This window comes from Synchiropus splendidus, chromosome 11, assembly GCF_027744825.2.
Source record: "Synchiropus splendidus isolate RoL2022-P1 chromosome 11, RoL_Sspl_1.0, whole genome shotgun sequence".
In the NCBI taxonomy this organism is placed as follows: Eukaryota; Metazoa; Chordata; class Actinopteri; order Syngnathiformes; family Callionymidae; genus Synchiropus; species Synchiropus splendidus.
The window spans coordinates 6,812,492-6,832,069 of record NC_071344.1 but is presented as its reverse complement, the minus strand read 5'-3'; the positions used below and the strand labels follow the sequence as shown (position 1 = coordinate 6,832,069).

Sequence of the window (19,578 nt, the reverse complement as noted above, 5' to 3'; positions counted from 1 at the left end):
TTTTGTTTCTTTGTTGTCATTGACTTGCTGCTGTGACACGTTGAATTTCCCCACTGTGGTTCAATAACCGACATCTGATCTAATAAATACAGTCTGATCGAATGTAATTGAATCTTAAAGACAATGTGTTTGCGGTGGCAGTGCTGCGGGAGAACAATGCATGTTTATCTACGGTTATCTGTGACGGTATAATTAAGTAGTTCAACACATTTTCCCGTTAGAAAACATCAGCGTATACCAAGGACACGTGCGTGAGTGTGTTTGCGCACGGGCGTGTGTGTGCGCGCGCTGCTCCCACACCGGCTGACTCGCCCACTGCGCTCCGACAGGTTAGTCTTCACCTGGGCCGCAAAGTGGGGAAAGTTATCCACTCAAACGCGGTACAACTTCAGAATTTTTAAGGGAACCAGGGACTGTCTGCTTGAGGTGAGTTCACGAGTCATTTGTTTCGTCGTTATAACTGTTTTTTTCGCTGACAATGGCGAAGCTACTTCCGGAAAAAAAAAAAAAAACAAGCACACACACAGGTAAGACGAGTTTCGGTCTGGACTTGAGTAAATATGGAGTGCTTGTGTAAATATCCAACATATAAAGTTGTTGTTCACGTGTGTCATGTTGTAGTCATGATGTTTATACTTCAAAGTGTGGTTATTGTCTTCACTCTGGGGAGAGAAGGTAAGTTAGCATGTAGCATGTTTAGCTTGCCCAGGTTATGTCAACGTGAATGCGAGCCAGCGTGCTGCGGCCGTAAACACCTTTATCAACACCCATATTTGTTTTCCTCGCTTACTTTTAGTATCACAATCTTTCCATGTTGCTGACTGCGTCTGTCACAGGCTGGAAGGTCCGAACAGTTTTGACCTGACAGGAGACAGTGAGTTATTTATGACCCCCAATGACAACACGTCAGTCTGAGTGGGCAACCTAAAAAGAAGCTCTCCTACCACCAAGGAAAATGACATGACGGAAATAGTGGTGAAATATGTGATTTGGACCACCACACTAGTAGTGTGATTCCTTCACATGCATAAGTCCAATTCTAAGATTATTCATTGTATTATAAAAAATTAGAAAAGCACTCAAAGAGCTCAAACCTCAACCAAGCCACTTCTTTCCAGCACCAATACAATCTTCCAATAACAAAGTGTCTTCAAAAAAATGCTGAAAATGGTCCTTTTCCCCCCATTGCTAAAAAATATCAATGCTAAAAAAAACCCAACAACCTTGGATTCAGAAAGTGATTTGGATCACTTCCAAAATGTAATACCTTGTTCTCTCGCTTCTCTGTCCATAACGTTTCATGTTGTTTCAAACGCACACAGACAGACCGTCACCGTTGAAAACATAACCTCAGGTGAGGTCATGAAATTGTTAAAAAAAAGAAAACATCCTGAACATGTATAACAATGACTGACAAATCCTTCAAATTGAATATTGTAAAGGAATTATGTTTTTCTTTTCAAAGCCCAGTCTTCTTTCAGAACACATTGAACCAACATTTTCGTGTTTTGTTTTTGGCCCACTCTGCCTTCAAATCTAGAGTGTTGTGATGTCAGGAGCTGGCGTTATGCGTCATGTATTAGAATTTAAGTAATATTGTAAAGAACGCTATAAGTCTTAGATTAGGTATTTGCCCAACAGTCGCGTCACAGCAGCAAGCAGCAAAGACACACGTACAACGAGGATGTACACAAGGCAACAGTGTACACAAAACGCTAAGCTGCACAAATGAAATAAATACATGTTAGACCAATACATTTTATTATCACGTGTTATCACATGTAATAGCAAACCTTCGGTTTATTGAACCTATGTCCTGCACCAATGGGTACAGGTCTCACTTGCTCGCCACCATCAAAATATCCTCAGTACTTTATCACTCCATTTCATTAATCATATATCACCGACTAAAAGTCCTCCATATTGGGTGCCACCACCATGGATGGATTGGATTGATGATTCAATTCTTGGTGGTGTTTTGCCAGACAGCACGGATGGTACATTGAGTGCTCTTTGCAGTATGTTTAAAAATGGAGGGGGAATAAATAATATGTAAAAAAAAAAAAAAACTGTAAAAGAAAATCAATATGAAAATGTTAAGGGAGCAGTGAATGTATTCAGTCTAGAACAAAATCCGTGGTATTTATGTTGAGTTTGGCGTTGATCAAGTTTAAATAGCTAAATTGTTATCTATTTAAATATTTAAATTATTTGGTAGTACTTATTCAGAGTATATTTCATAGAATATACAAGTAACATCAAAAGAAAACAGAAATTATATGCAATATTGTGTCCATCCTTGTGTGTTGGTGAGCTGTTTTCACTAGCAATCAATGGGGTTCAAGAAAGGAAAACAGGATCATGGTTCAGCAAGGCTGACAAGACCACGTGCAGAGTGATAGTAGACTGCAATGTGACATATCAGAGAAGCTATTTACTGTAGATAACACGACAGAAAGAGGTGGTATGTCTTTTAAAGAAAACTGTTTTATATGGGGTTTTAAGCTCAAGATGTGACATTAAAGTCACTATCAATTTAAGAATTTATCATCTATTTAACGTTGATAATTAAGTCAGACTTGTCCTCTTTATTTCAATTAAATTGTTAGAATAATTTAATGATGTTGTATAGTTGGTTAAGCTATCAGTGAGTGATAGAGGCTTTATATTTTATTACCTTGTGAAAATAAACTTTGGATAAGTGATAGTGAGCATGGTTACCCTTCCAAGTGAAAGTGGCAACTGGGAGTGTGAACAAGTTTTATATGGTGTCTGATTCAGGATTAGTCTCTAATTTAAAACATTTTGGTTTGGATACATGTTCATCATGAGCTAATGTTTATTTTAGTTTAAAAAACAGACTGTTTTGTCACCAGTTAAAAATGTATTAACCATTTATTAACTTGTGGTGGACACTGTGCTTTACCTGAAAACAGCCTGTTGACACACTCATCCAGATCACTGACAAAATTGTACACATTTCAGACAGTTTTTACGTAATGCCTCATGCAGATTGGATCAGCCAACTCTTTCCCATTGTTCTTAGTAATTTATTCCCGACTGCTGACGCAGCACTGGTGTCTCTAACAGACGTAACACACCCCTGTCTCACCGACTGAAGATTTTATTTGCCTATCGGGGCCTCACCTGTGTGTTCATTTTGGGTGTGGCAGCACAAATGAATAACACTTCAAAGAAAATACAGTGGCTCGTTGAATGCCAGCCACCTCTGATAATCCAGTGTGGGACTTAAGGATAGCGTAGGACCAGAGACATTTCCTCAGGAAGCTTAGTCTCTCACATGATTTCAAGGCATTTGATTTGGATCATGGTTTCAGTGGAAATGGCTGGGAAAAAACAAAAAGCTCATTTCATTGTCTAGTAGTTGTGTAGTAGTTGAACTTTGCATAGAATCAACAATAAACTGTTGTATTTCATCATCAGCTATCATATACAGTAAAACTTCTTCGGACGTTCATTTTCAGGACCCATTGGCGTATGAAGCTAGACTGACATTAATTACTCAGAATATGTCTGTAATGAAGTGACTGAACAACCGAAATTTAGCTTCATTTATATTCATTATTTAATTTAAAGCATTAATTGGTATAAGTAAATGTTTTTGTCATGCTGAAAATTACCATTTGGTCAAACCTGACTCATGAAATAGCAGTTATCATGGGCAGGGTAATACATTGTTTTCTGACAATATTCCCCAATATAAAGACGATTCTAATGTCATTAAGCAGCAAATAGGCTTGTTGTAACTGTTACATTCCCATCAACTCTACATCATGTGAAATATACTGTTGCCACTGAACTACTGCAACCGCTGCATACATCTTGCATACCTGTTGGCTCTGTGCTCAGTTCAGCTCTTCTAACACAAGGCTGAAATAAACGCTAAGAGCTGTGCTGCTTTGGATAATCTTTTTTTTCTTCTAGTTTGCATGTTCTCTGACTAGCATCATCTACAAACTAGAAAAATATTGTGCGGACTGTTGACCAACATGTACACACTCTCTTTCAGAGAATCCTCAGATAATGTACTGCCCAGCATGTTACAACCTTTGGAAGTAGCTGGATATTTAAGGACAAAAAAGATAAGCAGAATACTTATTCACAGCTTTGTTTCTGTGGTAACTGAATTCATTGTCAACAACCAGGAGACATATTGTGACCTGATAGTTTTGTATTTCAACTGTTTGTGTAATATTTTAATGTCAACCATTCATCTGGCTGAAGGAAGTAGAGCATAGGCGAGTTTCTTCTGTCTCTCTGTGGACTCCAGGATCCAGGAACGCTATCCATTACAAGAGTGGGTATCATTTGTACAACATGAGGACAAAGGGAGAGCTGTGACGTTAGCAGTGGTGTGCACCTATGGGAGTATGTGTGCGCACACATCTCTGTCATCAGTCACTCTTCTATTGAGAGTGCATTACCTGTCGTAATGCAAAATCAGCAGTCTACTATGAGCAAACTCGGTCACACAGGCAGGAGAGACACTCTCAGCTGTGCTCCACTCTGCTTAGTTAAACCAATTCCCCTCTGCATTCCTTACACAAGTGTAGCAGTGGCTCATAAACCCATGCGCGCGCACACACACTGACAATGTGCAGGGAGGCAGGGCTCTGGTTTCATTCAAGCTTCAGGCAGCTGCTCCGATAGTGTCTTGTGTTTTCGTGCGATGACTACTTGGTGCGCTGCACTACAGGGATATCATTCTGGGTGAGTAACTAGAATGTTGCGCCATACTTTTTCCAGTAGTTAGTGAAGTCATTCACCAGGGTACTTTCCCCTTTAGCATAGAGAAAGTTGTAGATTTTTACAATTGTATGTTAGTATATGTTTCTTTACTGATCAAGCATACATTTTACATAATTTGACAGAAGTGGTCACCTGCATCACTATCGTGTTTTTGGCTACACTTTCAATTACCTTGTGAATTTGCAGCCCAACCCAGCAATTCATGAATGTTTGCAATGCGTTAATACTATACATTTGCTTTCTGGCCTGTATTCAATATTATGCCTATAGAATTATTGGCATATTCTGAGTCTGAATTAGATGTCATTTTATTCATAACTGTAAACAATAATAGTAACAATTCTGTTGGTTCTGTTGATCAACAATTCTGTTGATGGTCACAGACCATCATATGCTCTGCTCGGCCAGTTTTACGCATGCATCACATTTTACATATATCCTAAGGTCCAGGTCTAAATCTTCTCATTTCTCAGTATCACCATTCATTCCGTCATGTATGGTAGGTGGCCAAAAGTTTCACAGAAGAATGCGTTCCTAATCAACACTGGCCTTATAAGAGGGAAGTAAAGCGGATTAGCTGCACAAACGAATGGGAGACCACTGCTGATTGGGTGTAATAGGTCCATTAGAGTTGAGAATTATAGTTGTGCTCGGTTCATTCAACCCTCTCACACACACTGGAGTGCCATGCCTTTCTTCTTGTCCACTAAATGGGGTTATGACTATATCCTCACTTCTGGCTTCGCTTCTCAGTTAAGCGTGCTCAGTCGAGCAGATGTGACTCTCAGCTGAAATGAGAATTCCTTTCGCCCGTCAGGAAACTTGTTGAGAGGAAGCAGCTGCAACTTCCTGCCGTATTGCTGTGGCTCCTCACATTAGTTATTTCCTGTCGAGCCGATGGTGTGCCTCGAAATAACAGCTCTGCTTTGTTTTTGGTTCTGCAGTAGGTGACCATGAGGACATGGAGATTTCACAGATGAAACTGGATCAGCATAATTCCCAACGTTGGAATGGAATGACCTTTTGACATGCAGACCTAATGAGATTTTGAGGCTGTTCTGCGGGAAAGAGAATTCACCAAGTTAAAATCAAGGCTTTACAAATGGCTGGAACAGAAACCAAGATTGCTGGTGTGAGCGGCAGTGCCGGTCTTTCATGGGCAAGGGTATGTAAAGAATGTGGCCAGCAACATGATGGGCAGGAGAGTCACCTTTATGACTACCAAGACGATGTGGATGATGAGCTGGTTTGCCACATTTGTCTTCAGCCTTTACTAAGGCCAATGGACACCCCATGTGGGCACACCTACTGCTTTGAGTGCCTGAGCAGTTTCTTGAAAGAGCAGGACTTCTGTCCTGTGGACCGCCAACGCCTGCAGCTGCACCAGTGTCGCCCATCCAGCCTCTTGGTCAGGAACCTGTTGGACAAGCTGACTGTCACATGCCCTCACTTTGCAGAGTGTCAACAACAGATGCAACGTTGTGAACTGCAACCTCACCTGCACAACAGGTGAGTTTTCCTCAGGTGTTATTTAGTGGGTTTGAGTGTTTTTTCTTTCTGTTGTCATTGTGTTTAAGTGTGTTTGTCATAAGTGACATTTCCTATTTGACAAATCTTTATTACATACCATGGTGGTTAATGTTTGTTGTTGAGCTTTGTCATATTTTATTTGAGAAAGTTATCACACAAGTAGAAACTCTGTCGTTACCATAACGTAATATTGAATGTATGGGTTCTGACATCGTGTCAAATAGATTTATTTAGAATTATTTGACCCCCAACACCCCATAACATTGAGAGTTTAAGTAGTTGTTTTGTCACAAGTGGCAGAAACAACAAATGGCTCGTTTTTTTTTTTGAGTAACTTGAAATCTTAAAGTGAAGGTGTAGGTGGGGGACCAAGTGGCATTCCTTACACGATCCCCCCCAAACAGTAGCAGTTGGGCACAGGTTATGGAACCCTGGCTAGGTGGCCTATGCTTTTTCATTTGTTTATATCCTATCGCTCCATCCTCAGGAAATTTAAATGGATTCCTTTGTCTTTTGGTTTATCATTGCTCGTCTTTTGACTGAGACTATCTACTGAACATTTTGAATTTGAATTTGAACCACTTCAATCTCAGTCCCTTACCTTTATTTGGAAACCGTTACCCTGTGGTTCCATTCATAACTAAAATTCAGAGTACATGGATGTTTTCATTTACAATTACTACAACATTTGTGATCTTAAATAATAAAGCCAATTTACTTGTGTGTTTGGGCCTGCTTTCTTCTGTCAGAATGTGGTTAACTCCTCCACTCGTGGGTGAGCCTTTCAACCAGGAAACCTTGAAAGTAGTGGTTGCTCAACACTTCCACTAGTAGGTGGTGTTAATAATTATCTAGAATTCCAGTATCGGATTAACTGTCAACAGAAACAATCTGAAAGTACAGGGTTTATATAACTGTTTTTTTTTTTTTGAGACGTTGGACAGGAAAAAAAATTGCTGGGACACTTCCAGTTAGTTGTTTTCTATATGACCGGCTGAAGAAAATGAAATCCCCTAAAGTTTGATTGTATAACCGCCAATGATGACTTCCCCAAACTCTTTTCAGGTGCCTCATATGAAATTAATTGAACTGAAATGGAACATTGCCTTTCAGATGTATATACCTTTATGTCATAAGTAGAGAATTCAGAAACTATTGAAGGAATTTACAAACTACTGTCATCGGAGGTGTCTGACCCATTTAAAAGACGTGTTTCTTTCTCAGAGGCTGTTACATTTTCGTCAAACAAAGGGCTCTGCTGTACTTCAGACAGAAACTAGTAGTTACTTGGTATGGAAGGTACTTATCATTGGAGTGGTCACTGACAACATGGGCTGTTGTGGTTGGCAGATCTGCCTGCTGGTACATCTGTGTGTACCTTTGTGACAGCTATGTGACGAAGTTCAGACGTGAGGAGAGAACTGCTGCTCAAACATGAGTCTTGGTTACTACTGCACTACATTTTGGTGTTATTACTTCTGATTAATATTTCTGACCACTATTACACATGATTAGCAGCCCATGTTTATCTCTCTCCTAAAAGCTTTAGTTTGTGTTCCTGTCCCCAGATGTCCTGCTTTTAGAAGACTGAAGGAAGAGGCTGAGAAGAGGAAGAGACCATCTTGGAATGAGTTAAAAGGTCGGAAGGGTGATGGAGAGTCTTCTGGCGATGCCAAGCAATCAACATCACCCTCTCGAACACTATCAAGAGATCAACCAGAGCCTGGACTGATCAACCCTGCGTATGAGGAGTCTGAGGATGGTATGAAATGATGAACACTCTCTTCGCTTTAATAACACTCACGTCATTTGCAATATTTCCTACTTTCTAAATAGTTTGTTGATGCTTCACATCACTCATGTAAGCATATACTGAGTATCACATGGCGCTTCACTCCTATAATATGCTGACAAAAGAAACTTGATTCTTTACTCTACATTTTCCATCTCGGTCAAAGATGTTTTGTGGAATTTGAGATTCTTTTGTATGGAAAAGAACACTCCAGACTGGAGAAAAAAACCTAAGTTAGACAACAATTAAGAATTCTGCTGAATCCGAAATCATCTGCGAAGATGTGCACGGTATGAATGTCGTGACTGTACTTTTATCAGAATCAGCAAACACAGCAGTTTCGATGCAGCCCTCTGAGTTTGAACGCGTTTTGAATGAATAAACAGAAACTACTTTTTTATTGATTCTGAGCCTAGATGTTCCCATCTCTGTGTGATTGCAGATGTTTTTAGCCTCTGGCTTTTTTTTTTGCTAGTTTGTCACAAATTACTCATCATCTGAGTCAGGGAAACGTGTATCAACTCACAGCTGCAGTAATCAGACAGCCACATTCACTGGAAAAAAAAAGCCTTTCATCCACCTACCTGTCTGATTCAGGCTTCAAAGTCCTGTGATATGTGGTTGCTGGGCAACTGGTTAAGTGGTTTGGTAAGACCAAACCTACTCTGTGCATAACATTTGCTTAAGAATGAATATTTAACATAGTGTTAGGACACAAACTACATGGAAAAATACAAACGTGTGAACCTTATTTTTTCTGACTAGAATGTGTTTTGTTTACACTGGACAACTACCTCTCTAACCCAGCTGAACTACGTCCTCAGATAGAAATCTGAAGACTGAAGATTAATACTGGTGAAGCTGAGTGCTGAGTTTAGATGTTTTATTTTTGTCCTATCGTATTTCAAGGTACTCTAACCTCAAGTACAACTTTGTGAAATGGCTTTAATCATGTTTTACAATCTGATATTCTAATGTGATCAAAATGATGATGCTCCAAGAGGTGATAGTATCCATATCCATTTTATTGAGGTAAACATCTTACATCACTGCTATGTTCTTTTATCTAATAGCAATAAACGACATTGGCCGCAGCTCAGATAGTTGTCACTCCAGATAGCTGTTCACATTTGTGATCACGTGCTCACTGCCTCATTGTGACTGAAACGTGCCTTTTCTTTGTGATGATTAACAGTTTATGGTCTTCTCCACTGCGGTTTGTTTTAAATCATTGTAGTACTGTTTTATTTTACAATGTGAATCTAAACGCCGCCAAAGGTAGTAAAAAGCCATGTTGGATGATAGTGCATTATGCAACCATTGTTTAAAGGCACGAGCGTGAGGCGTAATATAAAGTGTTACAGCATGGCTTGAAACGGCTGACATTTTATGCCTGCATTGCACTGATTGAATAATATGAAAGGGAGTGATGGACCACAGTCATCTTGGCAAAATGTAAAGTTTCTTTTGTTGTTACTGTCCAGTGTTGCTCCTTGGTCAAACCTTTGTGGATTACGTAAGTTCATAACTGGCAAACTGCACCACTTATTTTTATTCACTGCACCACTTCATTTGCACCATGTGGATGACTGAGTCAAGAGTCAAATCAATCTTGTTCAAAACTACGCAGCTTGTCTTTATTAAGTCCCGAATTCACATCATACAGCATTCCACCTGTTGCTTTATCGATTTTTTTTTTTCTAAACCTGTTGGGTTTCCAATTCCCAGCTTTGTTGTGTGTTAGACCTAATCTTGCCTTGTGTTGTCACTGCAAACAGTTATGAGTCATCCGCAAAAAGCTTTTTAAAACAGAATTATTGTGTGACAATTTTGATGTTTCTTTCTCTAGACAACACACCCTTGAGGTCCAGCCTTGTGGCCGAGTCCAGCGTTGTGGAGTTGTTCCGAGATGACGTTGAAGAAGAGCTGGGCCTTCGCATTGTGGGAGGAAAAGACACGCCTCTGGGAAACATTGTCATCCAGGAAATCATCTGGGGCTCGCAAGCAGCCCGCGATGGCAGACTGGCACCAGGCGACCACATCTTGGAGGTAAACAAGTCATAAAGAGAAACACTGTGACCTGTTCCAACGTAGCTGCGTGAGGCATAATTTATTGTTACATTAAAATGTTTTCATGACATTCCCAGGCTGTTCTAAACAGAAGGGAAATCCGGACAGACAAGTTTTGGTGTCCATGGTTACATGGCTCCTGGAGGCGTGACTTTATAGACTAACACGGGCAGGTGTTACACACTTAGCGGACTTGTGATAATACAGTCGTTGTTTATGAAAAACTTATTTTGTTAGATACGATATGTTAATTGTAGAAAATCAATGTCAGTATTTTATCTGAATGCAAATTGCCCGTCAGTCTAGCTCTAAACAAGTTCGACTTGTGCGAGCAATTCTGCTGACAGAGCACCCTAACTGGTGGTTTCTGGTCTTACAGTGGCCTCCTAGGTGAAGTGTAACCTCCCACTTAACAGACTTTTAGCATCGTTTTGTTTTTGACTTTGTGGAATGATGATGAGTCCAGTGAGAGCCAGTGACACTAATGGATTCCATCTTCTTATACCGAAACACAAGCTTTGTCTTTCACGGTCGGTGTATTGATTTTCGGGGGGAAGCCTGCTCCAAACATCTTCATGTCTTGACTTCGACGAAAAACAGTTTGTAACCTGAGTAGTGCGTGATAGCATTCACAGAAGAGAATCTGACATGGTATCGCACTAATGTTTGTGATCAGTTTGGGGAGTTGTTTTTAATAGTTTGTATTCAATGACCCTCTTTAGCTTAAGTTTTCTTCCCACAATAGATTTGCCATTGTTAGATTTAGTAAAGGTTAAGCAGGTATAGCTGTAGCGCTTAACTTCCCTCCTGGTGTGTTTGAAACCATATTTTCATATTTTTTTATTTTGGGCTTCAATTAAGTAGTGCTTTCAATGTAGTTTTGTCTGCTGCCCTGATCTATGTTTTTCAGTGCATTTTAAAACAAATGACACTGCTTATTACAGACATGACTATTCTAGAAGACTCTGTTGCTGCTAATACAAGAAGGTCATCCTGTCTACTTGTTTACTGACTCTGTTTTGACTACCGCTCATGTTGTGTTTCCAGGTCAATGACATCAGTCTGGCCTCTGTCCCTCACGCTCGAGCCATTGCAGTTTTGCGGCTGCCTGCCCTCCTCCGGCTGACTGTGCTGCAGGAAAAGGGATTTAAGTCCAGAGATTCACGCAGCGACCACCAGTCGTCGTTGAGCCAGTCTTCACACAGCCCTCAAGGCAACTCTACCTCCAATCATAGCCAAGGATCAGTCCTTCAAGTCACACTGATGAAGAGTCAGCGCAACGAGCCTCTCGGCATCAAACTGATCCGCAAATCAGACGAGAGTGGGGTTTTCATTCTTGACCTGCTGCCTGGTGGTTTGGCTGCCAAAGACGGGAAACTAAAAAACAATGACAAAGTTCTGGCCATCAATGGGCACGACCTGCGGCACGGTACCCCTGAGAGTGCTGCGCAGATCATTCAGGTACTGCCAATAGCATCATTTGATTTGGTCATGATGTTCGGTTATGCTGTTCCTAGAAAATATCACCGAGGTACAATTTCCGCCATGACTCTCAACGTTTTTGCATTGTTTTTGAACATTCGCCAACAAAGAACCAAGGCAACTTTAAGTTGGTCATTGAAAATAAGAAACGTCCGTTAAGTCTGTTGTTTTGAATTGTTTCTATATCTTGTGTGTTCAGGCCAGTGAGGTGCGTGTAAACTTTGTGGTGATGCGGCCGGCAGAGACTACGGAGGAAGCAACAAGCAGCAGCAGCAGAGACGGACAACATGGCAGGGCGGGCAGGAGAGCACCTGACCCGCAGTACTTCAGGAGAAGATCCACGTATATGAAGGTAGCTGAATGGTTGCATTTGATTTTCTTTACGATGCAAACTTGGCATTTTTCGTTTTCATTTTTTATGAGCAGAGGTGTTGTGTGATTTCTGTTGACATGCACTTGCATTTGAAGCTGACTTTGGATTCCTTTACTTTATTGTGCTCTTTGTCACCATCTTTTTCCATTGGGTGTTCTGCTAGCTCGACATCCTCTCTTCTCGCCCTGTGCTTGCTCACATTGGAAAGCTATAAAGTCGAACAGGGACGATGCATTCAGGTGCTGAATTAAGTCATGAATTGTCACGCGGCTTGACAGCGTTTTGATTTATTATAGTAGTTGTATTTATTCACATCAAACAGTAATTGTTTCACGTATAAATAATAGCAAGACGTCCGTAATAATGAAGCTTTTGTTTGTAAACTTAGCTAGATCCTTCGTTCATTGTGTAACCCATGATAGTGATAGTGACGCCTCTTTGTCTCGATTTATGGTTTACTCTGAAGGTGTGAGTGAGAGTTCGAGACTTCACAACGCTGTTTTCTCTAACAGTCAAATATTAGCTAGCAGTTTATTAACGTGGTTCTCAAATTGATTCATTTAAGACTGGTGGAACCACAAACCGTCCGACCTATTTGTTTCATCATATTATGAAAATGTCGCAACAGAAGACGAGAGCACATTTCAGTGACTGGTGCAACTAGTGAAGGTGTTTGATTAACAAGAAAGAGACATTGAAACGCCCACCAATGAAGAGCTTTCATGACATTTTTCATAATTCAACTTACAGCTTGTGAGGGTTCCTCACTGGGAATAGAAACAGGTGGTGTTAGGGATACATTTGAGGCGGTGCTGCAGCTGAACCATTTGAAGGTCTATATAATGTTTGACTTGATGATGATGTGGTTGTTCTTTAGGTACTCCTGAAATGATCCATGGCAGTGGTCAGTGATGTTTTTTCAATACGGCTTTTTTTTTTAAAGGTCACTGTCCACAAATGTGACTAGCTTAAATTCTTTATTTTTTATCTTTGCTGTAGTTTGATCCTTTCAATATATAATGTTGAACTATTTTCATGATCTTTAATAAATGAAATGCACTGCAATATTTGAATGACCTTAATAATTACGTGACTCACGTTCTTTAAATTGCCCGGTTCAACATTCTTAGTTTTCTACTTCTGAAGTGTTTAGAGCCCTAATGTTTGCCCTGTCTTTTCCCCTGGATCTGACTGTTGAATCCAATGTTGGAGTTATGTACCATGCCACTAGTAGAACCAAACACCCCACCCCCTTGAAAATGTAAACAACAGGAAGTAGTATCCTAAAAAGTCCCCATGTTTATGTTTATTCAGTGTAATTGTGACGTTCACTCCTTTGTCACCCTCAGTTGTTCTATACACTGTCACTGGTAAAGAAAGGCAGCCCCCCAGCTGGGGGTGAAGAGCTTTTGACAGCAGACACCTGCGTCGGTGAACAGAGATGAAAGCTCCTCTGCAGAACCTCCTTCTGTCCTGATCAAAAGGCCTGGGGTGCTGCTCAGTCTGCCACTGCGAGGCCTCGGCCTTGTTGTTTTTGGCTTGTTTCTTTGGGTGACAGAGGATCAAAGTGGGTAACAGTTAGCTTTCGCCTGCAGAGTGGAGTCTTTTCGTCTTGCTTTGGGGGAGGGGTTCCCTGCTGGGGAGGGTAGGAAGAGCCACCACACCTCCCCCGAGCTTCCCCTTTCATAGTTTACAGGCTGCAGAATGCAACAAGGAGGCTGCTTGAAGCTGTCAGTTTCCTCACATCCATTCCGAGGGCTAAGTGCGGATCCTCACACGCCGCCTCCTCCAGCCACATCATCTGCCTTACATTTGTTTCTACGAGTGGATTTGTGAGATAAGTTAGTCGAGTGAAAGAATCCTGGAGGGGGAGTGTGATCCCACACTTGATTTAATGGTCGTATGCAATGAATATTAGTGTTTGCCTTGTCAATACAGCACACACTTAGTGCCATGTCAAAGTGAGATTTCAATTTGAAGCTGGGCACTTTTTCTTGACTCTTTAATCTGCATTTAATACAATATGTTATGGTGAATTAAGGAAGGTGAAAACCACGCGCATCCATTATGTGTTTGAGTCAGAGGGAATATCAGTCGTCTCTGCTGCTCGACGACAGCGTGGAGAATGACCCACCTGAAAGTGCCATTATGCAATAAACAAATCTGTGTTCTAGAATTATTTAAAGTTCAAACAAATGTTTGTTTTCTCTGTTGGTCTGGTTGTCTCACACACCACCGTCATTTCACTGAATGTAACTTGGATGTACCATCCTTCAGCTGCACATGACGCTGCACTAACGGTACAAGTGAAGTACAATATTGCTGAAGAGTTGTTCTTCTCTCTCATTCATGGACTATTAGAGTGAAGTACTTCAACTTTCTCTCTTGCAGGATCCACCAGGGGGGTTTTCTAGCCAGGAGAAGACTGTGAGCCTGAAGAAGGAGCCCCGACATTCCTTGGGCATCACTATCGCGGGAGGGCGAGACTGTCGCAGTCGACTGCCGGTCTACATCACCAGTGTACAGCCGGTGGGCTGTCTTCACCGCGACGGCACCATAAAGAGAGGTACCGCAGTTTCAGCATTCATTTGTCTGTGGAGGACTGTGTTTCGCATCTTTTGGCCACATGAAACAGGGATGGGTCTGAACGGTTAATGTGCCAATATCGGAGTCGGAGTTAGAGGAGCTCGCATGGATTTGTCGATTATTGTCTCAGGTTCAGTCCATGATGAATTAGATTTATCACCAAATAATTTCCTCAGTGAAAATGACCCTCCCAGGTGAAGATATTTTTACTCTGTCATATCTTACTTGATGAACCTTTACACTTGATTATTCAGTTATGTACGTGCTTAAAAAATAATACTCTGAAGTTGGGTTGCTTTAGGTTCTTAACCAAAAGGTTAGATATTTAAAGTTTGTCATCAAGGTGTGCTGTGTGCTGAAGTTGTGCTGGTGATGAATACATGCTTGATCTACTATCCCAAAGAGAAAGGAACAATTGCACAGTCTGGTCATTCCTTCTCCTCAGGCGACGTCCTGCTGAGCATAAACGGCGTGGACCTCACTCAGCTGACGTACAGCGAGGCGGTTTCTGCCCTGAAAGCGCAGACGGCTCAGTCGCAAGTGTCACTGCGTGTCATCCAGACCATCTCTGAGGACTCCGAAGACACCGCGGACGCTGGCAAGGACGAGCGGGATTCTCAGGAAGACTCGCGCGACGACCCTCTGAACTGGACGCCTTTGTGGACTCGCTGGCTGGGGCTGCCCAGGTAGAGGTTGTCCACACTTTTGAGCTTCCTGTGTCTCTGGCTTTTCACTCACAGTCCTCTGTGGTGGCTGCAGTCACATGCACTGGTGCCGCGACATCGTCCTGCAGAAGACCAACAACGACAGCTGGGGCTTCAGCATCGTAGGAGGCTACGAGGAGAGTCGCGGGCAGCAGCCGTTCTTCATCAAAACCATTGTGCCTGGCACTCCCGCTCACTTTGATGGGCGACTCAAGTAAGTTCACTGCACACGCTCTCGCTGCCCGTTGACGGCGGTCACAGACCTGCCGGCGTCCAATTGTGATACTGAGAATGAAGGTCTTTCCTAAACGTTGGGTTGGGATCTCCGTCTGGTGAATTCAAAAGTATGTTGAGTGAAGTGAAGTCTTCAGCTGCCTGAGTGTCAGTAGTCTGTTCCTCAATTGCGAGCCAAGATCAGGTACCTGCTGAGCCTGCAGATGATGATCGTCTGGAGACGACCAGCCAGACTTCACACTGTAAGTTGTAGCTTTGCGATCAGCATTGTGAGCGTCACCAAGATACCAGTGTGAAGCCCATTCAGGCTCACATTAGCACACAGACAGTCCTGCGTGGTGAAACCATCTCCTCAGTATCGTTTCATTAGCATGTCTCCTGGAAGTGTGACAGACACACAGGAGGTCCCGGGGAAGCATGACAGTGGAGCCAGCTCACATCAGGAGTCATACTCTGGAACTCACAAGGCAGAGTGGTCAAGCCAGAACACCCCCACCACTGCACTGCTGATCCACTGGTGGTGTCAAGGGAGACTTGTAGAGAGACTTGTGATCTGGTTATCACACCTGACATGAGCCATGAAAGGGTCCTGAGGTTCCGTCCGTTTTTGAGGAGGCTGTTATTTCTGCTCTCCTTCATGGCTTCACCTGCTGCTTCAACCCTTCCCACCTCCAGGTGCGGAGACGAGATTGTGGCGGTGAACGGAGCCACCACAGTGGGAATGAACAACTCGTCGCTCATCCCCATGCTCAAGCTGCAGAAGAACAAGGTCACACTGACGGTGGTTTCATGGCCGGGAAGTTTAGTGTAGAGTGAAAGCACATACACACACACGTAACATTCTTACTTAGTAAAGCCACTCGCCAAATTGTTGAGTTACTTCCTGGTGTTTGATCAGTTTATGCAACAGAACGAGTGAGTGTGTGCATAAGAGGCGTCCTTTGTGCTGAGGGGCGCATGACTTTCACCAGCGAGATTTCGGCAGGTGCTCTGATGTTTGTGTGACTGTGAGCCTTGCAGGCTGACTTCTAGAGGAGGACAGTCAGATTGTGTTGATTGTACAAACTCTAGAGCGGCGCTGATGCTCTCTCAAGTGCATATGTCCTGTGTGTGGACCATGTTTTGTAGCTTCAATGTGATTCTTTATCGCAACATCCAAAGATGTCAATGGTTTTGAAGAACAATGCCAAAATCAGCCGCTGCGAGCCGTGCGGCTGTACACCAGTGTGATTTTGTTGTTTTGTTTTTATCAACTCAACTGCACTTTTTCAGAGACATTCCACCTGAAACCTTCAGTCACTAGCTGCTCCACACTGGTCTGATCACTTATTTTAATCCAAAAGATGGTTGTGTTTTATTGTCTTTGGGGTGATGCGCTTCAAACTTGCAGTTTAGTCACTCTTCTTCAGTCATTGACGCCTGTTCGGTACTGACCACAAATCCATTTTTTAAATTTGCTTTCATGCGCTGTATTTATTTTTGTTTTTATTTTTTTAACACTTGGATGGAAGGATGAAATAGAATGTAGATTTGCTCTTTCAACCAGCCTAATCTTCTCCTGGGCTGCTCATCGTCTGTTCAGAGAATGTTCAAATACACTGTTTCATCTGTTCATTGACTGAGGTGGTGACCTGGTCTGAGAGCTGTAGACCACCTCTGTTTCACCAATAAAATCAAATCCAAAAATGTTTTTTCTGTGCCATTTTTTTTTCTTGAATTACTAAGATCCTCGGAGGGCGGAGTGTTGCCTGCTCTCATGTGTCAGTGCGACCACACATCTTTCAAAGCCCGGTGTTTGGTGTGTCATTTGTTGTTTCAGCTCGTACCCTGCTCATCTCATGCTTTTAAAATGACCCTGGACCCCCACGGAGCGCTGGACTTGGTCTCTTTAAATGACTTGCTCTGTCTGAAAAACAAGTTTAATCTCGCCTGCTCTTTTCCGATTGGTCAGGGTCATGCATCAATCATGCAGGTGTGTGTGTGTGTGTGTGTGTGTGAGCGTGAGCCTCCCAGGCAGAGGCTCGCTCCGCTGAGAGACCAGTTCGTCAGAAAACACACAAGCTCGTTTCACAATTTTCACTCAGATCAGATAAAAGGCAAAAGTTAAATTTCAGGTCATGAACCGAGGTCTGACAAACGTCCTGAGTCTTGCCTGATTTCACGCATTTCCTTCTCTCAATGTAGCTGTTTTTACATTTAAAAATGGAGGTGTAGTTCAGACCCAAGGTGACTGGCAATAATTCAGTGACCAGTTAATCCACTGCTTTAGCCTGTTATTAGCCTGCAGAGTTTGAGTCTCTTAATCGTGACGAAGATTCTCAATAGGTACAGATATTATTATTAGGTTGGTTGTTTAAAAATAGGATACATGTGTTTATTATCATTTATTATTGTTATGAGATATATGGCTGGCTGGAGTGCATCTCCAGAGACAGGCAGTGACCTAAAAACAGAGCAACCTCATGATGCATGTCATGTGGAGCTCTTGTGGGGAAACTCGAGGCCCGAGGGCCAAATCCAACCCTCCATTACTAATTTAAACTCACCAAGAACTACATCACTGCCAATGTGAGACCGGCCAAGATTCCAGCGTTCAAGCTTTACTCATCTCAGCAGACTGAAGGGAATTCAGTAAAACACAGTGAAGTACATTGAAGCGATGATGGTGGGGGAGGCGAAGTTAGCGATTATCTCTTGAAAGTTAGCCTCTGCATGACGGCTAATCTGTCCGATTGAAGGAGTGTCGATAAATATACACTTGCACTGCGTTCGATGAGTTGGCCCCCAGCACCATTGGGTTCAGCACTCCTGATGTGGAGTTACACGTTTTAAACGTGTGTGTGTAGGGTGTGTTAAACGCTTCAGTAGAACTGCCTTCACCAGTTCATGCATTTAAAAGGTTCATGTCTGAATAAATAAGCCTGATGTCAGTTTACTTATTGCTATGCAACTGAAAAATAATTTCAATTTTTTAAAGACTTAAGTGTATGCCTAGACTTTTGTGAGTCACGAGAATGAAGTATATATATATATACACACCAATTAATCTTCATCCATTAATTCAAGAAAAATCACTTAAACAAGTGTCCAAATGTTGCGTCAATGATAAGCAACTAAATTTAAACATTGAAGGGTTTTTTCATTATTTTATTTTAGTCATAAAACCGGAAGCTTAAAGTCCAAAATTACGTTTACTATTGCTCATGTTCTGTAGATGGACATCTTAGTTAAGATCGAGTGACGCCTGGTGGTAGCAGGAGGTATTACAGTAAGACCTGTGTTCTTATAGGTTAAAAATGATTCGATTTCATGAGATATGTGGGTTGAATATAACGCATGCATTTAAGGACTCAGATGCAAGACTGTGACAATGCTATGGGTTTATCGGCAAATCTTCGATTCCAGTAATATTTGAGGCGGATGAGAGTCTGTGATGAGTAACTTGGAAGTGGCTGAAGACAGAAGATCAACACAGCAGATCGAGACATCCTGAGAGTCGCTCACACAGAAGAGGTCTGTGTTTGAGCTGCGGTACCAACAAACAGGAGAAAAAAAAAAAAAAGGCTATTTGTCTTTCCTGGGATTAGCAAACATCCTCAACACAAACAAGTTCCTTCTGGAGTGAGAGAAGAAACTCGCACCGTCGGGGCAGCTGCACTCTCACTGTGGAAGGTCTTTGAAGTCCGACAGCGAGAGCAAACCAACAATTGCCAGCCTTTGCTTCATGTGTCCGCTCTTTACGACATCTTTGGGGTATCTGTGCGGAAAATGCCGCTTGTTGAGTGACCAGGATTGTTGTCCTGACGACAGAGCCTTGGATGTCTCGCGCCATCTCCACAAAGACAACATGTTTTAGTGCGTTGAAACTGTCATCTTCCTGTTTGCTTTGCGTCTGAAACCTCAGGGCTGATTCATCATGCAACATTTCTATATATACAATCTCAATATTTGGCAGGGAATCCTGAATATTCAAAGCAGAGAGACTTCCAGTCTCCCCTTATGCAAGGATTGTGTACGAATTGCACCCATCTAAGGGC

At 42.1% G+C, this 19,578-nt stretch overlaps 1 protein-coding gene across 7 annotated transcripts; it reads left to right on the top strand.

The window, feature by feature from the left end:
• The first annotated feature begins 293 nt into the window (after positions 1-293).
• lnx2b (ligand of numb-protein X 2b) lies at positions 294-17,227 on the top strand. 7 transcript variants are annotated; one of them, XM_053879603.1, is made up of 10 exons: positions 294-426; positions 5,715-6,279; positions 7,869-8,062; positions 9,942-10,141; positions 11,210-11,623; positions 11,844-11,996; positions 14,409-14,583; positions 15,049-15,289; positions 15,363-15,521; positions 16,217-17,227. In XM_053879603.1, exons 2-10 carry the CDS (start codon positions 5,873-5,875, stop codon positions 16,350-16,352), a joined length of 2,079 nt encoding a protein of 692 aa, XP_053735578.1. In that variant the 5' UTR covers positions 294-426; positions 5,715-5,872; the 3' UTR covers positions 16,353-17,227. The 7 variants fall into 7 exon arrangements, with proteins under 7 accessions (XP_053735578.1, XP_053735583.1, XP_053735580.1 ...); XM_053879608.1 differs by having other exon boundaries at positions 306-329; XM_053879605.1 differs by having other exon boundaries at positions 308-4,731.
• Positions 17,228-19,578: the final 2,351 nt, after the last annotated feature.